Source organism: Daphnia magna, linkage group LG2, assembly GCF_020631705.1.
Source record: "Daphnia magna isolate NIES linkage group LG2, ASM2063170v1.1, whole genome shotgun sequence".
Classification (NCBI taxonomy): domain Eukaryota; kingdom Metazoa; phylum Arthropoda; class Branchiopoda; order Diplostraca; family Daphniidae; genus Daphnia; species Daphnia magna.
The window spans coordinates 10,253,347-10,272,386 of record NC_059183.1 but is presented as its reverse complement, the minus strand read 5'-3'; the positions used below and the strand labels follow the sequence as shown (position 1 = coordinate 10,272,386).

Below are 19,040 nucleotides of genomic sequence, written 5' to 3'. Positions count from 1 at the left end.
CAGTATGCCTTACGTTTCAGTTACATGTTGCTCTGGTCTGATACAGATTACTTGAAGTAGTCTGCATATTTACCACAAAGGAAGGCTGAGAGGACTTGGTGGTTGTTTACATGTAGTTTCAAGTTGGAGATCTCTGAGAAAGTTAATGTCTCTTATCTCTGTACGATCCTGTTGTTGGCGTGCAGTGGAGAACACTATTGGATTGGGGAAAAATCTGGCAGATGGATGACACTTGGGACTTTGAACTTGTCAAAAATATGATGATGTTTGGGTGAAGCTTCCATTAGCTCTTTGTTTATCACCCTAATTAGATCTTGTAAATCTTTCTTGATATTGAAGAAGCTGTTTAACTTGTTTCTGGAGGAGATTGAGCACCTATTCCTGATCTTGAATGAGTTCTTTGATTTCTGGGTCAATGGATGGAGACATGACAATACCAATTGGCATTTAAGCGGTGGTGTTTTACAACCACATGGTGATGTATTTTTGCCCAGCTGTAGAATTGTAATAGAAAAATGCATTCAAGTTTTGATAATATTTGTTGAATTTTACCTTGTAGTCTTTTTAGAACTGAAAGTGGAGTCAGTTGAGGGAATAAAACCTGGACTTTTTGACAGGTGAGGTTTGAGCAGCGGTGGCTCGTGGTTGGGTGAGGATTCTTCGGTGGTTAATACATCTTGGTGCAATGATGGTTCAGACACTTGGGGTACGTTCAAACCCTGAAAGTTCAAAAGAAAAAACCAACAATGGGCTTTATGTGTTATAAAAATTATCTATATGTTTTAATTTACCCGATTAATTAGGAAGGGCCTTGGTAATCTGGTTAATTCATCACTCATGCTCCAGTGCCTAACTCGTTATCGGATGTGAACATTTTCAAATACCTCTAGTCAGCTGAAAATAAATACGAATCAGACTAACTGAAACTAAGAATTTTAATTGAACTTTTAATTGCTTTAATATTTTTAATGGCACTGATCTGGTAGTTGAGAACGAAAAAAATGGAATTGTGGGTGGTAAATTTCAATTCTCAACGGCGATGAGGACGAAATCAAACGGAGAATTCAAATGCCCCAGTATTGAATTCGTAAGTATGAAATAAAATCTTAGGTGGCAGAGCTAACTTGTCTTCCTACTGAACTCATTAAAAAGTGCTCTTCTCGATGGTCCGTGATTCCAGCCGGAACTACCTCTAAAGCCGGTAAGAAAAGTTCATCATCGATGAAATATAATAATAATGTATTCAAGAACATCAGTTGTGAATCAGAGTGTATGGTTGAATCGGATGGCAGGTGTTCGTTTTCGTCTGCAGTGCTCGATAGTGCAAACTCAGTGAAGAATGGCGACCATTTGTAGAGGGTGATAAGTTCTGATTGTTGGGGACCTTTGAATGTGGCGCCAAAGCAGTTGAAATTTGAAATCTTGCTCCTCCAAACTGTTGCATTTCTTTATCATGAGTAGGGAATGTGTTGAAGTTTGACAAGTCGAACAATCATTGGATGAAGGCAGCATCACTAGAAATACATCCATCCTTTTGTATGCACCATTAATTTTTAAGTACAACCGAACACATCTGACAGCTTGCTTTGCTATTTCTGCTCAGCTCATTTCTATATATAAACACTCGGCGATCTAAATTTCTTACGTATGCCGTAAACGTCACGCACTTTTAAAACATTTACCTCCATCGTCAAACAAATCAAACCCTTCCTAATTTTAAATGATTAAATACGGTAAATGGTGTTTGTGTCTATATCATTATTTCGTGAAATGCATCAAATGATGCGTGAAATGAAGTGCGGCAAATATTTTGAGAAAGGAGTATGCACGTACCATGTCGGGCTGACGACTCTCTTCATCTGGTTAAACAGATGAACGATGTACAATAAATTTAAAAAAATCGAGTCTCTCCATCAAAGAACTCTGTGAAGAACTGCCAGTAGCAAAGCTTTCACGGGAACATAGGATTTCGTCGTTGATCAAATATAGAACTGGTCGCTAAGCGTTTTTTTATAATTACAAAGTTGCCTGTTTAAATTTATTTTTAAACGAGGATGAAAGCGAAAATTGCCTGTCGCGTAATTTGGCCCTCAGCGAATGTTATAAAGTGGGGTGAAGAACAGCAGAAGCCCTTGTTTGAGAGGACGATAGGACTCTATCGAAGCCCGGACGTGAATGGCAAGATGGCCGTTGGAGGGGAGGGGTTGGATGCTCGGCGATCGATCGAGGCCGTTCACTGCTGCCGAATGAGAGGGTGGAAGCGGGTGATAGAATTAAAGAGGGAACGAAAGAGGGAAGAGAGAGAGTGATGGAATAACGTACTAGTCGGAAAGGAGTTTCGCCGAGTTTTATGTTTACCAGGGTACGACGAGTGTCAGAGAGTTTGGTCGATGGCTTCTTGTAAGTTCAAATACCGCCGATGAAATTCATCACACCGTTAGCGAAGGTAAAAGATGTGCAATCAAACTCGACCACCTCTTGTGCTAACAAACAGCACATTGGCCAAGATTTTCACCGCTGGGTCCCGATCTAGTGGGTTCGTGCGCGCTTTTTTTGTTTTCTTTCCCTCTAGTGCGCAAGTGTATACCTAACGCCATCTCGCGTTTAATCTGGCCTAGACTATACTATGTTCAAGAAAGTTTTTTCCCTATTTTGTGTTGTTTTGTTTTCGTTTCTTTGGGGAACAGGGAGGGAGAGGGTGGAAAAAGGGTGAGTGGGAGGAGCTGCTGTTAGTTGGTTGGTTGGTTGGTTGGTTGCATCGATTAGCCGGACGTGGGAATCTCTTCGACGTGGGGTGAGGGAAAGTAAGAGAGGAGGAGGGAGTTGGTGAAATAACGCAGTCTCACTGGCGTGGTGCGAGACCACGCAGGTGCTGCAGGATTCCGGTGGCGGCGGACGCAGGCGTAGTGGACCAGGTGCGCTTGGACAAAAGCCGTGTCGTTTGCGCCGTCGGCTCTATTCGATTACAGAACACCTCCTCTTTTAGCCATCTGCTTCGTCTTTTCGGTGTCATTTCGCTCTCTTTGTCGCACGTGTTTCGTTGGTTTACCCTGCCCTCCCAAAGAGAAACAAACAAAACAAAACCCAAAAAAAAAAAAAAATAACAAGTTTTCATTATGTCAAACGTTAAGATTCATTGGACTTTGCTGCCGGGCAGACACTCACTTATTTCAATCGCATTCAGTGAAACATGTAAGTCTTACGGCGTATAGTGGAAAGTCCGCCAGGGTTTTTTTTTTTCGTTCCTCGTCACTTGTTATCGTTCGTCGTTGTTTCATGCAATCCTTCGTTCGATGATCATGGTGCGTTCAATACGCCAGTCAACCGGCGAGAGGAGGAAGAAAAAGGACATAACGTCGTGTTTATCAATCAACAGGGACCCCGTCCCAGGCACGTCTGAAGTACGCTCCTTAAGCCCAACTGACAGCGCCCTCCCTTTAAGCTCTTGAACATGATTGCCTGGGAGGCTGGGTGAGTCCTCAGCCAGCATTTCCATCAGGGAATCATATGATTGCTGCGGGTCCCTTGTCCCTTCAAAAAGGCAGTTTTTTTTTTCTTCATCTTTGCCCGATCCAAATGCCAAAGGGTGGGGTGGTAAATAGGGAGGGGCGTGCGCCAATGGAAAGCAGGAGTGTTTGGGTTGTAAGTACAATAACACGCGTTTTCCAAGGCGACCGTATTGATATTTTCCTCTACACTGACGGGTTGCAGGTTGGTTCGTTGTGAGGGTGAGTAAAGGGGTCGTCCTTCCACTTTCCATACGTTTTTGTCATCATTTTCCGGGAGGAGAAATGTTTACAGGAGCTGCCCGTTGTCTTTAAATAATTGTTTTTTTGTTTGTTTTGTTTTTATTGGTGAAGGAGGAGGAGGACGGAGGAAGAGATCTGTCGACCCAAAAAAAAAAAAGGAAAAAAATTCCACCTCGTCGATGTACATTCAGTTCTAAGTTGGGAGATTGTTTGTTTCAATTGCCGTGTTGACAGTCAATGCGTTTTGAGCGGAGCTCGTCCTCATGGCCAAATGGAGAAGTCATCTTCGTCATTGTTTAATCCAGCGCCATTGCAACACAATGAACACATTTATTTTGTATAAAACAAAACCAGGAAATCTTTATTTGAATCAATCGACTCCGGTTTGATTAGATTTGTTCTGTTTTGTTTTTTGTGTATTGCCTTTAGTTTCACCGAGTGATTTCGTCGTCCATCATCTTCCTTCACCATCACCTGAGCGTCCGTGTGTCATCGACAGCATATGGTTGCTAATTGAACCGCCCTAGATGGTGGTGAAAATGACAAACAGTAACAGCGACCACAGCCGTCATAACGGCAGCTCAGGCTTGGAAGTAAGTATGATAGATATCGCCGATGTTGACGGAACGAACTGCTTTTCGTCAAAAGCTTACGTTACCAGTGGACGCATTGAAGACGATATTGCCGATCATTCGACGAGCAAGGTGCCGATGCCGCTTCAGATGATTCAGATTCCATGGATTTCGACGACATTGACGACGATGACGGATCAGATCTCATGTCAATACGACGCTCGGCGATGACATAACCGCCCAGCTCGCGGCCGCTGGTAACCCATTATTTTTTTAAATATATTTCAATCGGCCTTTGGATTTGTACGATAATTCTGTTTGTTTTCTGAACGTTAGGTCCTGTTGGTATAGCGGCTGCGGCTTCATAAACTCGTCAAGGAAGCGACCCCACTCGTTTGAAACGAATCCCATCCATACGTCGGAGGCAACAGACGAGGCTTTGTAAACTCCGCCAGACGATTGACGAATTACGCTCGGGTCGGACAACAAACCATCGTCTTGATCGCTACACCGGGCAAAACCGCAGAACAATTTTTCGCGTCTTGGCGCCAAACCTTTAGAAGATGTTGTTAAAAATGCTGAAATCCACCGTTCTTCAGGTAAGTCATCAGTGGTTGACACGGTCATTTCTCCCTTCTCCTTTGGTGTGTGTGTGAGTGTGTGTGTGAGTGTGTGTGTGATCGCTTTGTCATATAATATACGAATTCAGTGCCCTACCGTGCAGGATCTGGAAGCACTGGCTTTGGCGCATCACGCTCACCACCAGCTTCTGAAACGATCGTCTCTCTATGATTACCTCCGCTAGTCATCGACGGAATCCCTACACCAGTCGAAAATGGCTGCGACCCAATTGCGAGCGTTTATTCCGCTGATGCTCAAGTTTTCCACCGAGCTAAGTGTTTTGGGGTTTGGTTTGGTTTGGTTTGGTTTTTTTAAGTTTCTGAAGTCAACGTTCGGCTAAGGAACATATCGTTCTAGGTCGAGAAAAGCCTGGATGGGGCAAAGATCACTCGACCACCTTGGTATTGGCAGAGGAAGTACCTTGGGCCAATGTTCGAATGGATGCTCGCCCCGAAGACGATAAGCAAAGTAGGATCATTTTATTTATGCGCATTCTCCGTGACGGAGCAGATTCATTCATATCTCCTGCATCGGCACAGGTGTCGTGGACGCACGCGTTGCGGCAAATTGTCATCAATTACTGCAGTACCACGGACAGGAAGACCTGCTGCCCGCGCCTTCTCTGAAAGATGCAACGGAGGAAATAGTCGCCCTCGCAAGTAAGCTCCGAATCAGGCTAGAACGCTTAAGCCAGACAGTGCTGATGTTGTTGCTCAGCCACAACAGCAGCAGAGCAGCAGCAACATCGGCAACAACATCACCAGCTCCACCACCGTCGTCTCAGCCAGCTCAACATCCCGGCAGCGCTTGGCAGCAACAACAACAACAACAACAACAGCAGCAACAACAGCAGCAGCAATCTGTGCAGCAGTTGGTGCGGACAATTCGGCACAGTGCCAGTACACAAACTGTCGTTCAAGCGATCAGCAGTATGACAGGACGGTGTCCATCATGAGTTGGTTTCATTATAAAGATCAAATCGCATACGATAATTGCCCAGTTGATTATTCTACGTTATTTCGGTTGCTTCCAATTTTCTTGGTATTAACGTGGTGGTAACTCATTCGTGTGGGTATTTATTATGTTTACTCTCTTATAGTTATTATTATTTGATTTATTTTTATTCTTTTCTTTCCTTCTTTCTTTATTTATTTATTTATTTATTTTTCTTCTGTTGTTTGTTTTTATCACTCTCACGTTTGTTTCTTGTTATGTTATGCATTAGTAGCAATGCTGATTATATGTTCTCTTTTATGTTTCCAGTTTACCATCAGTATGATTATGACGTTTTATCAGCCGTTTAGTTTGTGGCATGGCGACTTGGTCAACTCTATCATTTATCAGTTTGAACTTGTTCTTATTGTTAGATACAGAACATGAGCAAGTGCGATTAGCCTTGTTGATTGGTTGGTTTCTCGACTTTATCATCATTTCTATCATAATTACTAGCGTTCAATGATTGCGACGCAGAAACTCACCTTCCATTCGATTATTTCCGGCGTACGGGTCGATCCTCATTCATTCACTAATTCATTCTTCCAGGTGGATCCCAACAATCCGATCATCACGCTACCGGACAGTTCAACGGCCCAAGTGGTTGCCACCCAGGAGTGTCCACCGCCAACAGGGTACGACGGCAACGTGGTGCCAACCGATCAGCAACAACAGCACATCAGAGCCGCAACCAGCCACCTCGCGAACTCGAAACCGATGATTTTGGCAGTTCGTCCCGCTTCGCAGATCACGGGTGCTCCGTCTTCAGATGGCGTGACGACGCTCACCAATTCCGCCGACGGCGACAGTACCACTGTCGACTTGTCGGCAATGACCGAATCCACCATCGGCCAGAAGGCCAGCCACCATCCTTCTCACGGGTGAGATAACCCAAGTACAGAACTGCATTCACGAAATTTTTCATTCTTTTTTGTGCTCCTTTCAGTGCTAATGAAATTTTATTTACGTCTTGTATTTTCGTAGCGTATCCGGTCAGTGTCTCCAGGAATGATCACCGTTCCCGCCATGTATCAGGCTATGGTTACCAACATCTTTCAGATGGGTCAATCAAAGATGTCTGTTCAGGTATACTGATTGCAGCAGAATCGAAAATCTTATACCCCCGTCCCCCATCCTTTGTCGTTCGATTTCTTTTATTGCCACCAGTGAAAGAGAATGATATCAACATATTGTTATTTATTTTATTAATTTTTTTTTATTACTATTATTTATTTATTGATGTTTCTTCTTTTTTATTTTTATTTTTGTGCTTGTGTGTATGTCATTTTATTTTGAATTTTCTTTTATGGGGGCGCAGGGGCGCCATTGAGCCACCACGTCTTTTGGTAAAACACGACGATTCCTGAACAGCTTTGATCGCCCAGGAGCATTTGTCGTTTTGTTTTCATCTAATAGAAACAAAAGTCAATAAGCAAACAAAATAATAATATTCTAAACGAAGGACACACCGAAAATTAGTTGAATGCCGCGATTTCCCAATGTAGTTGGTTAATATTTGTCTCACATTTTCATTTTTTTTTTTTTCCTTTTTTTGCACGTGTGTTCAAACTGAGTCTGTTTTGTATCGTATATTTTATGTGTTTTTTTGTTTTGTTTTGTGTTTTGTTGTCATTTTATTAATTTATGTTAATTGGGCTTCCCGACGCCCTGTGGTAAATCCAGTCACAGCTTGGCGACCACAACGACCAAGAGTTATACTAGTCTAGTCACATCAACGGGAAACAGTCAAACAAGTCACAACAAAGCCTAATGCAATCTTTCGCGAACAAGCCGATTCGCCGTAGGCCTTGCTTGTTGTCCATAAACGAAGAAGAAGAAGAAACAAAAAAAAACAAAACATGCAATATTTAAACGGTGTGAACATGCAATTGTAAGTCTCCTGTCCGTGTGAGTGGTAAAGCGTTTTTTTTTTTGGTTTGTTTCTTTGTTACAACGATTTGCAGTCGTTAAGTCGAAAGTGTGACTTAAAAAAGGAAGCTTACATCCGTGTTCTAACCCCCTGAAAAGAAAACTTTCCTAAGGCTAGTTCTTCACTTATGGAGGTCTACGTATGACACCTAAGTCGCGTTGATATTAAAATACTTCATAATAAAAGTGTAAACATTCGATCGTCAGTGTTCTGTATAGTAATTATGGATCGTAATAGTGGCCATAGAGTACTTGTTCCTTTCAACGTTACCCTTTGAATTGTCTCCTTGTTCAGAAAACATTTGAAGACAATGACCGTATTTTTTTTATGTGATGTAATGGCACTCCCCCCTCGGCGTCAGTCCTATAATTCGAAGGTTTAATTTTAATTCTGGGTTCATTTCCTCCTTGTTTGTTTTGTTTTTCTTTTGTTTTTTCTATTCTTATTTTGGAATGTTTGTTGGATTTTGTTTTTTTTGTTTTTTTCCTCGAGAATTCGATATCTTTTCCTTTGTGCTGCCCCTTTGTTACATCGTTGCAAATACATCTTGGTGTATTTTGTGCTCGAATTGGCACATGAATTTAATTTATTGTTCTATTCATCCCTTTCCGTGCGTTCGAACCCTCCCGATTTCAATGCGAAAACGTCAATAGGTTGGGTCATTTGTCTTCCATTGTTGGGAATTCGAGGAAACGTGATGCCCGTGTAGAACATCCCAGGAGCAAAGGGGTTGGATTGGTCCGTGAACCTCCACAGTCCGTTGGCGTTGCCATCATTTGAGCGTGGTGTTTATTTTTAATCGCGATATTTGCTCATTGTTATTGATCAGGTTTTGGGACCTTCAATATCGTCCCTGCAAATCAGATTCTAATGGAGGAGATGATGGAGCCTTGGTGTCGACAACATCAACAGCTGGACAGCAACCGGGGGAATGAACGTTGGAGGATTGGCCGTCACCCCGTCCTAGCGCTAGGAGCCGAACGGGACGCAGCAACACATTCTCCAGGTATTTGACACAATCAATCTCGGCCTGCACCATGTGGCTAACGGGCGACGGGCGAAGGTGACGGCCGCGCCATGAGTGACCTTCACAGCTTCTCGGTGAGGTCGACTCGTCCATTTAGCATCGGCCATGCAACAAGTGACGTCTGGCGATGTAGTGAACCTTCAGGAAACTTCACCCTCTTCCAATTCCAGTAGAAGGCACTTACAAAAAGCACTCCCGCATTTCTCTCTTTTTTTTCTTCTGCTGACATGTAGACCATTCACTTCTTGATATTGTATTATCGTTATCGTTTAATCTGTTTACGTAACTGGGTATGTGTATGTAATGTCTTGAACTATTCGATTCTTGTCAAACATTGGCCGGTGAGCTCTATCGCTTCTCTTTCCACAGCGATCGTTGAAAAACAAAACCAACAAAAAAAAAAAAAAGAAAAAGGCCCGAGGTTTAACATTTTCCGAATTTCTAGTTCATGTTTTGCGGTTGATTAGCTTTTCCCACATGTGGATTCACGATTAGGTTTAGGGATGGATATTGTGCATCGTCAGCGAAGAAGACAAGCTCCAATTTCGTTATGTGTGTGTGTGTGTGTTTGTTTGATTATTTAGCGCAGATTGTTCTCGTTGTCGTATTGCAAAAATAATTGGCTCTAAAATCTCTTTGCTAACTACTTATTAAGAAAGAAGCTCAATTCGGGCATGATGATGTGACTCTTTCCCAAAACAGTTGACATACAGAAGGCATTGTTTCCTCAACCTGTACATAATAGGCTATACACTGTATTCGATTTCGAATTTTCCCTCCTGGACGCTTTATAGTCACGGTCCCTATCCATCTCTCTGTTGGTTTTATCGGCCATCTTTTGCCCATGTGTGTTTTTTATCTGTGTGTATACGATTCAAAGTAATTTACCTTTATATGTACGCCTATACATTTTCTATTTCGCTATATTTGGCTGGCATTCCTTTCGGTTCGCCGCCATTTTGTGTTGTATCGAACAATCATCTTCCCCATCACAGGAAGCATGGCACTACACCGTCAGTGTAATACAATTTGTTCATTAACATTTCAGCCAGCATCACTTAATTGCTTTTACAGCCCAATTTCTTTGACGATCAGACGATCAGTTAGCAAATCTTAATGCATTCACTTTCATTGAGATTTTAGGGGTTTGCAACTTTAAGACTAAGTGTACAGGTTATTGTTCTGCGATAGTTTGATTGTGATTCAATTGTACGAGATTCATAAGTCTCTCATTCATTTTTAATACTTCAAAAAAGAAATAATGGGCGGAAACCGGTAAAAAAAAAATGTCAAATTCAAGTTGCCGACGATCACAAACCACCTGAATAAGAAGAAAAACATTTGTTTATTGAATTGTTAGTTGCATATAGTTGCGAATTACATTTTTGTTCTAGCTAATCCCTAAAATACGATCATCAGCACCAATTTGTGTTTCCATATTTTTTTATTGTTACAAATATTTTTTCCCTAGGCGGACATATAGTACGCTAGTTTTTTAGTGCAAATGTTTTGGCATGGCGTCGTACTCAAACTTTTTCTTGAGTGTAGAATGTCAATCTTTGTTCGTACTAAAAGGTGACTGTTACGCTCTATAACGCAGAGCGGAATTTAAAGATTTAAAAATTGATAACAAATTTGTACGGATATTGAAAAAAATCTTTTATTAATGTTAAAGTATCGGGATTAAAATTTTTATATCGTAGTGAGAAAGAGTTTGTTCTCTTTCGCCATGCCCTCTCCTCTGTTGGAAATGTCCATTGACGTGCACTAGGCTCCACCCACAAGAAGTTTCTACGGAAAAGGAAATCCGCTTCTTTATCGGACTGACGCGAAGTTGATCGATACGTAACTCAGCATCGATCGACAGATTATTTTCGTTTTGCAATGTATTATCCACAACGTTGTTAAAAACTCTTGATTAAGTTCGTAGGGAAGGTACTGCTTATACGTTAAGGTTCACAAATTCTGCAGGAAACGACTACAAACAAGAAAAACGAAATGGCCGTCCAGGCGATCACAGCCGATGCCTGGAGATGTAGCTGTCTGGAGTGAAATCTGCGAGAGGCAGTAAGTTCCTATCAAAATATGTCAGAATTAGCTGTTTAATAATAGTGCCCCGTTACGTTATCTCCAGGGCTAGTCAGCTGCATTTGAACTAATGCGCGACACATTCATGCTCATTTCAGCAGTGAAGCTCAACTGATTGCAGATTCTGTACTCTGATATCCCTTTACCAAGATTGTGCTCAACGCTTCTTGTGGACCTCTTTGTTCGAAGCTATGATGTGAAACTAAAAAGTTATCTGGCATAGTGGTGAATTCATGTGACTTTGTCAAATATGGGAAAAGCAACGGGACTGGGCCACATTTCCCAAGTTCTGCTTCCAATTTGAGACCAGGCAGTGTTCCGAGAACTGTGCAAGACTGTAGTGATTATTCGGATACCGAAAGAGATATTTCTTCTACTTCTTACCCTTCTGTCAAACCTAGACAGACAGGGCCAAAGCCATTCTTCAGACGCTTTTCTTTGAAAGGTTTTCGGGAAAGGAAAAGGATTGTTCCACAAGCAACATTCAGATGAAGTTGAACTCCTCAGGCCTCAGCAGTCGCTAGTCATACTCCTTCCTCATCTAAGCCTGAGTGCATTCTGGCCTTTTTCTTACGTGGCAAAATCTCGCATGTCGAAGTTGGTGGTAGAATCCTTTGTTTGAAGGTACGGTCAACTACTTGACCAGTGAAAGCCTTGATGGTACTCCGGAAATGGGAACGTTGCCGTCTTTGCTTGGTGAAAACCGTTGGTAGCTTATATGTTGGAGTTTTTCTCTCCACCTAAAGCCAGTCAACCAAAATGTGGAGTATTCTGTTTCTTGATAACTGAGGCAAGAGAAACAACAGCGCTTGAAATGCCGGATAAGGAAAACACTTATGTTCTAAAGGTTAAAACAAAAATTTAAATTTTTGAAGCATAAATGAATTGTCAGAGAATCTTGAAAACCTTCATTTCTCTTTTAGGCTGCCAATAATCCGAGTACGTCATTGAAGCTGCATCCAGTGATGACATGCATAAATGGTTGCATTCGATACGCTTATCTGGAGCACGATGCATAAACACAACTAATGGGTAACGATAAATTCGTCATCAACTAAATACATAATATCCTAACGAAGCATTGGTGAGCAACTTTAAGGTCATCAACCGAAGGCACAGTGCACCGAGGGAGAAATCGAGTCAAACGGCAATCCAAATGAAAATTCATCGGTGTCCGTCAGTGCAATTCAAACCACCGATTTTTATTGGTCAACGAACCCCATCTCTGGAGGATCTCGTTCGCTGCTTCCCGTTTCACCCAGTCTTGAGGATCTTGATTTAGGCACTAGTCGACTTGATCAGGAACACGGTAGTTTATTTTGTTTACATCGTTGTGTAGCTTAAGCAATCAAAATGGTTGCTGACGGAACTAAATGGTGCAAGTAATGACTTAAATTCAGATTACGTTCTAGATTTGTATGGTACATTGAGACACTACCCTTGGTTCCACGGGACGTTGAGTCGGTCAGATGCGGCCGGGCTAGTTCTTCAAGAAGGAGCGGTAGGACATGGGGTTTTCCCTTGTCCGCCAAAGTGAAACCCGTAAAGGCGAATTCGTTTTAACTTTCAATTTCCAAGGCCGTGCTAAAGTAAAATTACAATTGATATCAGACTGTCGCCCGCAATTGCCTAATAATTTTCTTACCTCTGTTACAGCATCTACGTCTTACTATTAGTAGTGAGGGGCAATGTCGAGTACAACACCTTTGGTTTCAATCCGTTTTCGACATGCTGGAACACTTTCGTTCGCACCCGATCCCTCTGGAATCGGGAGGCCTATCTGATGTTACGCTGACGCAGTATGTTGTAGCGGAATCAGCCTTTCAGGTGATTTACTTTTTCTATCTATCACTGTCAATGATTGCCATCTTCAAGCTGTTTAAATAGGCAATGACTGTATCTTCGTTCTACCCGCAACGGGCTGAGCAACTTATCGGATAGAAGAGTTGCAACGCCACCCCTCAATTCGAGAGGTACACTTCGACACAAACAATTTTTATTAAATTAACTAATCATTATTAAGCGAGAAGTTGACGTAATCTCATTTTCGTAGGTAATTATGAGAGGAGAATCGGTCCGTCGACGCATCGAGTCGATGGAGCAGCTACCCTCTTTAAATCATCAAAATAACGGAGGAAACTCGGGATCCAGCCGTGCAATCGAGAACGCCTATAGTTTCACATAGAAATGTTCGGAAAAACAAAAAAGCAAAAAAACGAACGAATTATGCGTCGCCTCAGCGCCTCCAGTCATAAGAAAAATTTGTCTCTTTACGTTTCTGTTGATCATTTCGTGCATCTTCATTGATTGTCTTCCCTATTTGAAGGTTTGCAAATTACAAAATCTTCGTCGGATTTACAATCAGTTGCTCGTCTTGGCCAGAAATCCAGGTTTTATCGACCGTTTGTTAGTTTTCTTATCCATCAGCAAGTGCGGATCTCAAAAATCTTTGCCTCCTGTTATTTGATCCAATTCGATCATGGACATTTCATGTTGCCCGGTAGGTGACATGAACAAATTCAGAGTTAAACAGTGGGATTCAGTCGACATTCGGTTTGATGCTGTCTTGCCACGAAAAGCAGCACTGCTCAGGCATAATTCATTTAATTTCATGAAATATAAGCGACCATCACCCGTAGTAATAATGAAGAAAGAAAGCTGCACCGCAGCAGTTCAATTCCTAAATGACAATGTAAACTCCAACCAAACTTTCTCTAACTCACCAAACCAGCCGTCTTCTGCTTTGGTTTGTAATTGTTTATACCGGTTCAGACACTTTCTCTATATTCATTTGTAGCCTACACGCTTTATAATGATGAGGAGTATCTTTGGTGGCCACTGGCCGGCTAGAACAAAACATAGACATGTTCATTCGTGGCATGTTGAAGAGTTGCAAATTGACTATATATAGGAAGAAGGGGAACCAACACTCTCTCTGTAGGCTTTTGGTATTCGGACGGTTATGTACGATCTTTTTTAAAATGTTGACGGCTACGAGTATATCAGGGAAGTGGAGACTATTTAGAAGAAATGTATTTAAACACCCGCAGATTGCTGGGCCCATATTTGGGTGAAATATACCAAACAAAACGGTGCATTCGTTAATATGGCAGTTCAAAAGTTATTTAAGAAACCCTTATGATCTTCGCCACCGTTAACATCTGTGTTATCGGAAAGGCGTCTGTCGAAGATACACAAATAAAAACTTCGTCGTTCGGCGTTTGCATTTCCACTTTCAGAACCGTTAAATACAATGTTACCCCATTGTTCGTTCACGTATACTACTACTATGTTACTAGGATCTCTCGTGACATGTTGAGATAATATCAGCTGGAGATGTGTACTTACTCACTTTGCTATTGCAAATATCAATTGATTCTAAATTTTGAGATTCTGAATATTAAAATTTTTTTTAAATATTGCTCCTATAATTTAAAATAGCAAAAGGAATTTCCCAAGCAGTGAAATTCCGCGATGGTGAAATGTCTAGTGTCCCCAGATGCATAAAGGCAAAGGTTTCAAATATAATGCAAATTTTACAAATTTTTTTAAAAGAGACAATAAAGCCTTCATTATATTTTTCCAAGATGTCTTCGTATGTGAAATTTTCAGCTAAAGTATTATTAGTATAGTGGTCTTTAGGGTACTCGAATGTTGCGGATATGTTAACGTTACGGATACGAGTTCGGAGATGAAATAAGGGGAGGCACTGACTGAACCCCGTCTAAAACAAAAGCAGTTTTATTGGCACAGCTATCTTTGTAATGAATATCGCTCTCTGGTGCTGTTTGGTAGTTTTAGCCGGGACAAAGGGCTCTATATCAGTGATAGTGAGAAGAGTAGGCTAGTTAATGATAGTGGAAGTCAATCAGTCGTCTGCACTGTCGTGTTTAGATCAGCCAGCGGCCTGGTCAACGTTCCCCATCATGAAACTAGTGCGACGTGTGAGCAATCCCGTGAAGGTGGCCGTGACAATAAAGCACTCATAATAGACAAAAACGTACACTTACAAGTTATGCCATCCACCCAAATCCACCTGGACCCACGACCTTTAAATTTTCTATTACTCAAAGAACATTACTGACAACATGGTAACACGCGACGGTAAGAGCTCAAGCCCATAAACTCTGAATTTGTCCTTATTAAAAAGAAATTCGACGCCGGTGCCACAAAGTCGAATGGAAATTAGGGCGTCACAGTCACAACTGATGATTTCCTTGCTGAGGGTTGGCTGTGGCTTCAGCTATAGTCTAGTAAAAGAAGGCGTTTCAAACACAGTTTCCCATTCAGCTTTCATCATTACCTGTCCGTACATATCGAAGCCATTTCCTTTCTTTTCCATTTCTGCTCAATTTTCGTTTTTTAAGAAGATTGAAAAACAATGATTGTCGACATTGATTCAACATTCCTTTTTAAAGTAATACAATTGGAATATTTTTATTTGGAACGTGATTTATTAAAAAAAAATCACATTCCGATATTCATAACATCCAAGCATGAGGCAATAAAAGGGACAGTGATTTGCTTCAAATACAAATACAACATAAATCAAATTGTTGCGAGTACTTAGAAGATATTTATATAATAATAATTAGATTCCTGAAATACAATAACAGAAACAAATTGTCACATTTACAATAAGAGGATAAATAATAAGTAGGTCTTTATTCAAATGGTCACTTTTGCTTGGTAGGTTTGAGCAGTCTTTTTTTTTTACTGTCCAACCCTTATGTGACAAATTGAACTTTTGAGATGCTTCTTTTTGCACGTCTGACATCATATTCAACTTTACACAATCCCATAAGCAAAGGAAGATTTTGTAGCCGAGATTATAAACTCCCCAAATTACATATTTTTCAAATGCCAAATTCGTTCCTTTTTTCCCCAGCAGAAATATAGTTAACAAAACAATTATCAAACGGTTAACTGTTTCAATGTCCCCTCCCTCACTGTTGTCTAGTCTAAAATTATGGACAACGAGTAGCGTTCTAGCAGTATAGTGTATAGCAGCTTTGAATTATTTTTATCTTTGGAAGCGACGAGGTTGCCGCTAATTGCAACGTATTTACAGACCTGTAGCTAATTTAAAGCAATCATGTATTATTCGCATTATCTTGGTGGTCTTGCGAAGACGGTGGCGATTCAGCTCCAGTCGGTTCCGTGTGACAGTGAACGCAATGAAGGCATACAGCGCAGTGGCCTATCTTTTTGCCAGCACAGATCTGAGCTTCAATGCTGGGCCGAGTTTCATGTTCATGCTTGTAATTAGATGTTCTTCGGTTAACAGGGGAAGAATACTACCGTCGATTGATTGGTCTTCAAATGCCTGAAACGTGGAATGCGAGAAATGTTAACAGGTTTTTCAAGTAGGCTATATCCAGTATAAGGAGCAGGATGGAGATAATGGTGAAATGGTATATTAGAAAGTAGGAGAAAATGTTGTCGTTCGTTTGAAATCGACGCATTGTTTAATGTAAATATTAATCTATATATTGCAGAAATTTTTCCTCAATCAAAAAAATATATATTAGTTGTTAATTTCTATACTGTTTTCCGAACTTGATGTCAGTTGGCCGTAAAAAAATAGTCATTGCATGTGGCCTTTGCCGTCCTGTATTTAGAACTCTTCCTGCATTTGCTACCATATGTGATTTCCTTCTACGATGATCATCGAGATCATTGGAAATGTAGAGAGCATATACTGGGTAAAAGGTATTCAAAGGATGAGCAAACCAGTAGGTCTACTAAATAATCTGAAGTATATCGAAAATGATTTGCTTACCTGTGCATATTCGCAGCAGAGATCAATGCTTTTGATAAAATCCACCACATGACTGATTGACCACTCACGGACTTCAGCTGCGGTCATATTACAAGAATGGGCGGAATCAACCCAGGCCACGGTTCGGGGAAAGTTGTCCAACTGCTATTTTGTTCTGAATTGTTACTTTTTTGTCTCCGTAAGCATTACTGGTGTCCGATGCGAAGCGTGAGGATGGTGACTTCCTGCCAATAGGGAGAGAATTGTCTCCCGGGAACGTTATTCGAGTCCATAGCAGGCGACCTAGATGAAGCATGTTGGGACAATCGACTACGGCTCAGTGATTCCAGTTGTGAATCTATGTTTGGACGCTTGGCCATAGAAGCGCTTAGATCCAATGGGATGTGAGACGCCACTGCAACCTGTTCGGCTGGGTTTCCAGTGAGGCAATGCCAGTTCGGGTTGCCGTGCGCTAACGTATGGATCTGTACGTGGCGAACCACGGGCAGCAGCCGAACGGACGATGCTCAGCAGCGCTTGAGTTGAACTCATGTCCATGGCAGGGCCGGAATGGAAGCCAGGTGCCAGTGCTTGGCGGATATTGTTGTCTTGGCCCAATCCATACAATGGCAGCATTGGCATGGCGGCAAATGCTTTCCTTTTCTTTCTTGCCAGTTTCTCCCGCTGCAGATGCCATTTCGTAGTGTTTACTAGCAGCAAGCGCATGAGAAGTGAACGTACTTCAGCGGAAGGTTAAAGAGGGAGAAGGGGGGGGCCGACTGTAAGGATGCTTCGCCTGGAATCAAGTCCTTATAGGATGCACGCGAGTTCAATAGTGACATGAAACTGTTGCTTTCCTGCGATCGGTAGTCATTGGGATTTGAATGATTGTATTTGGCTGCCAAACTGCGCATGAAATCGCTGCAGTTCCGCGACATTTCCAGCCCTTTCGACATGGATTTGTTGTTGGGTGCGTTGAAGTGGGCGGGCTGAACCGTTCCACTGTGGAGTAACACGAGTCACTTGCCGTTTCTCCAGCTGGTGGTGTAGCAGGTCGAAAGGAACCAGAAATGGGACTATATGGTGAAGAACCTGTTCCAGTCTCTGCGCCGGGACTGCAACGTTCGTGTTTTACACCGACAGACGAACCATTCTTGCGTGCCATTTTTTTCCCCGGCGAGCTTTGTTTGGCAACGGAGCTTTGACGCCCGTGTCAGGAATGCCATTTTCTTTCTTCGGTCGACTATCTGAAACAAGAAGAGAGACGTTATTGGACGCCACAAATTAGATAGCATTTCATACAGTTGGTATTAATACTACATGCAATCGTAACTCACCTAAATAACAAAAAAAACAAAAACAGTAACAACATCAAAAGCACTATCGAAATGTACAATAAGGTGAACCGCTATTTCAAGAACATCTTTTAAAAACAAAATTTACATTCTTTGATCGAGTTTTGGTTTGATCATCTCCCTTGAGATAAACACAAACAGACTTTTTCGTTCACTGAAACACGAACTACGTTTGGGTGTAAATTTCTATTCACTGTAGATTTTTTTTTTCTGATCTTTTTATCGTGCATTGTCCACTACCGTACTACAAGGCGGATTAGATTTAAAAAAAGCGGAAGGAATCAATTTTGGTGGCGTGAACTAACAAACGACTTAGTACGACTTTGTGGTAGACTAAAGCGAATTTCTGTAGAAACAACACGACCGTATTGTTTCATAAATTGTTGTTTTGTGTCTTTGATGTAATCTGTCAAAATTCAAGTAGCAAAGAATGTCACAAATTTGGCCTAAAAATTGAGCTGTTGTCAAGTTCTGCAGTACAAACTGGCCGTTGAAAAAGTAGGCCGCTTCAAATTCGACAAACATTAAAACATCGCAAAAAAACAAAAAAAAATAGGTAAGAACTTACTGTAACACCATTTCGGCCATACGACAGGGCTGTCAGTTTCCAGATTCGCCATTTTCTATGAAAGCTAGAGGTAAATCACGATAGTTACCGAAGTAAGCCTCAGAAAGCGATACTGGATTGATTCACTGCAAGGTTCTTTTCAATATCGTTTGAATCGGTTCAAATTCGATTTTGAAATTTCAGAGAATGATGACTACGAACAAGTGCACAAGCTGGCAACAAACCAGAAAACAGAGTGGGCTCTCCAGGAGATTCTCGTCCTTTGCCAAGGTCTAAAAGCACTGTCCAGTTTGCCTCAGCTTGATGAGTTCAATTTTTTTCGAATCCTTTCCCTTCAAGCAAGCTTCCTCGACATGAAAAACTGGCTACATTCACA

General features: G+C 41.6%; 1 protein-coding gene, 2 long non-coding RNA genes and 2 pseudogenes across 3 annotated transcripts; 3 read left to right on the top strand and 2 right to left on the bottom strand.

Moving 5' to 3' along the window:
* Positions 1–16: 16 nt before the first annotated feature.
* LOC123469897 lies at positions 17–839 on the bottom strand (annotated as a pseudogene).
* A 3,449-nt stretch (positions 840–4,288) lies between these two features.
* Positions 4,289–9,387, top strand: LOC123469896 (annotated as a pseudogene).
* Positions 9,388–10,890: 1,503 nt separating this feature from the next.
* Positions 10,891–12,879, top strand: LOC123469895 (SH2B adapter protein 2-like). The gene is given in 11 exon segments (XM_045169242.1): positions 10,891–10,927; positions 11,204–11,433; positions 11,435–11,503; positions 11,589–11,648; positions 11,650–11,691; positions 11,693–11,827; positions 11,904–11,919; positions 12,080–12,289; positions 12,381–12,499; positions 12,501–12,569; positions 12,637–12,879. Coding segments are annotated over 11 exon segments (1,218 nt in total). The 3' UTR covers positions 12,868–12,879.
* Positions 12,880–12,887: 8 nt separating this feature from the next.
* LOC123469587 lies at positions 12,888–13,334 on the top strand. The gene is made up of 2 exons (XR_006642774.1): positions 12,888–12,953; positions 13,034–13,334. It is a non-coding gene; the product is annotated as an uncharacterized LOC123469587 (long non-coding RNA).
* Positions 13,335–17,914: 4,580 nt separating this feature from the next.
* Positions 17,915–18,972, bottom strand: LOC123469586. Its single transcript, XR_006642773.1, has 2 exons — positions 18,665–18,972; positions 17,915–17,988 (listed from the first exon to the last, which is right to left on the bottom strand). It is a non-coding gene; the product is annotated as an uncharacterized LOC123469586 (long non-coding RNA).
* Positions 18,973–19,040: the final 68 nt, after the last annotated feature.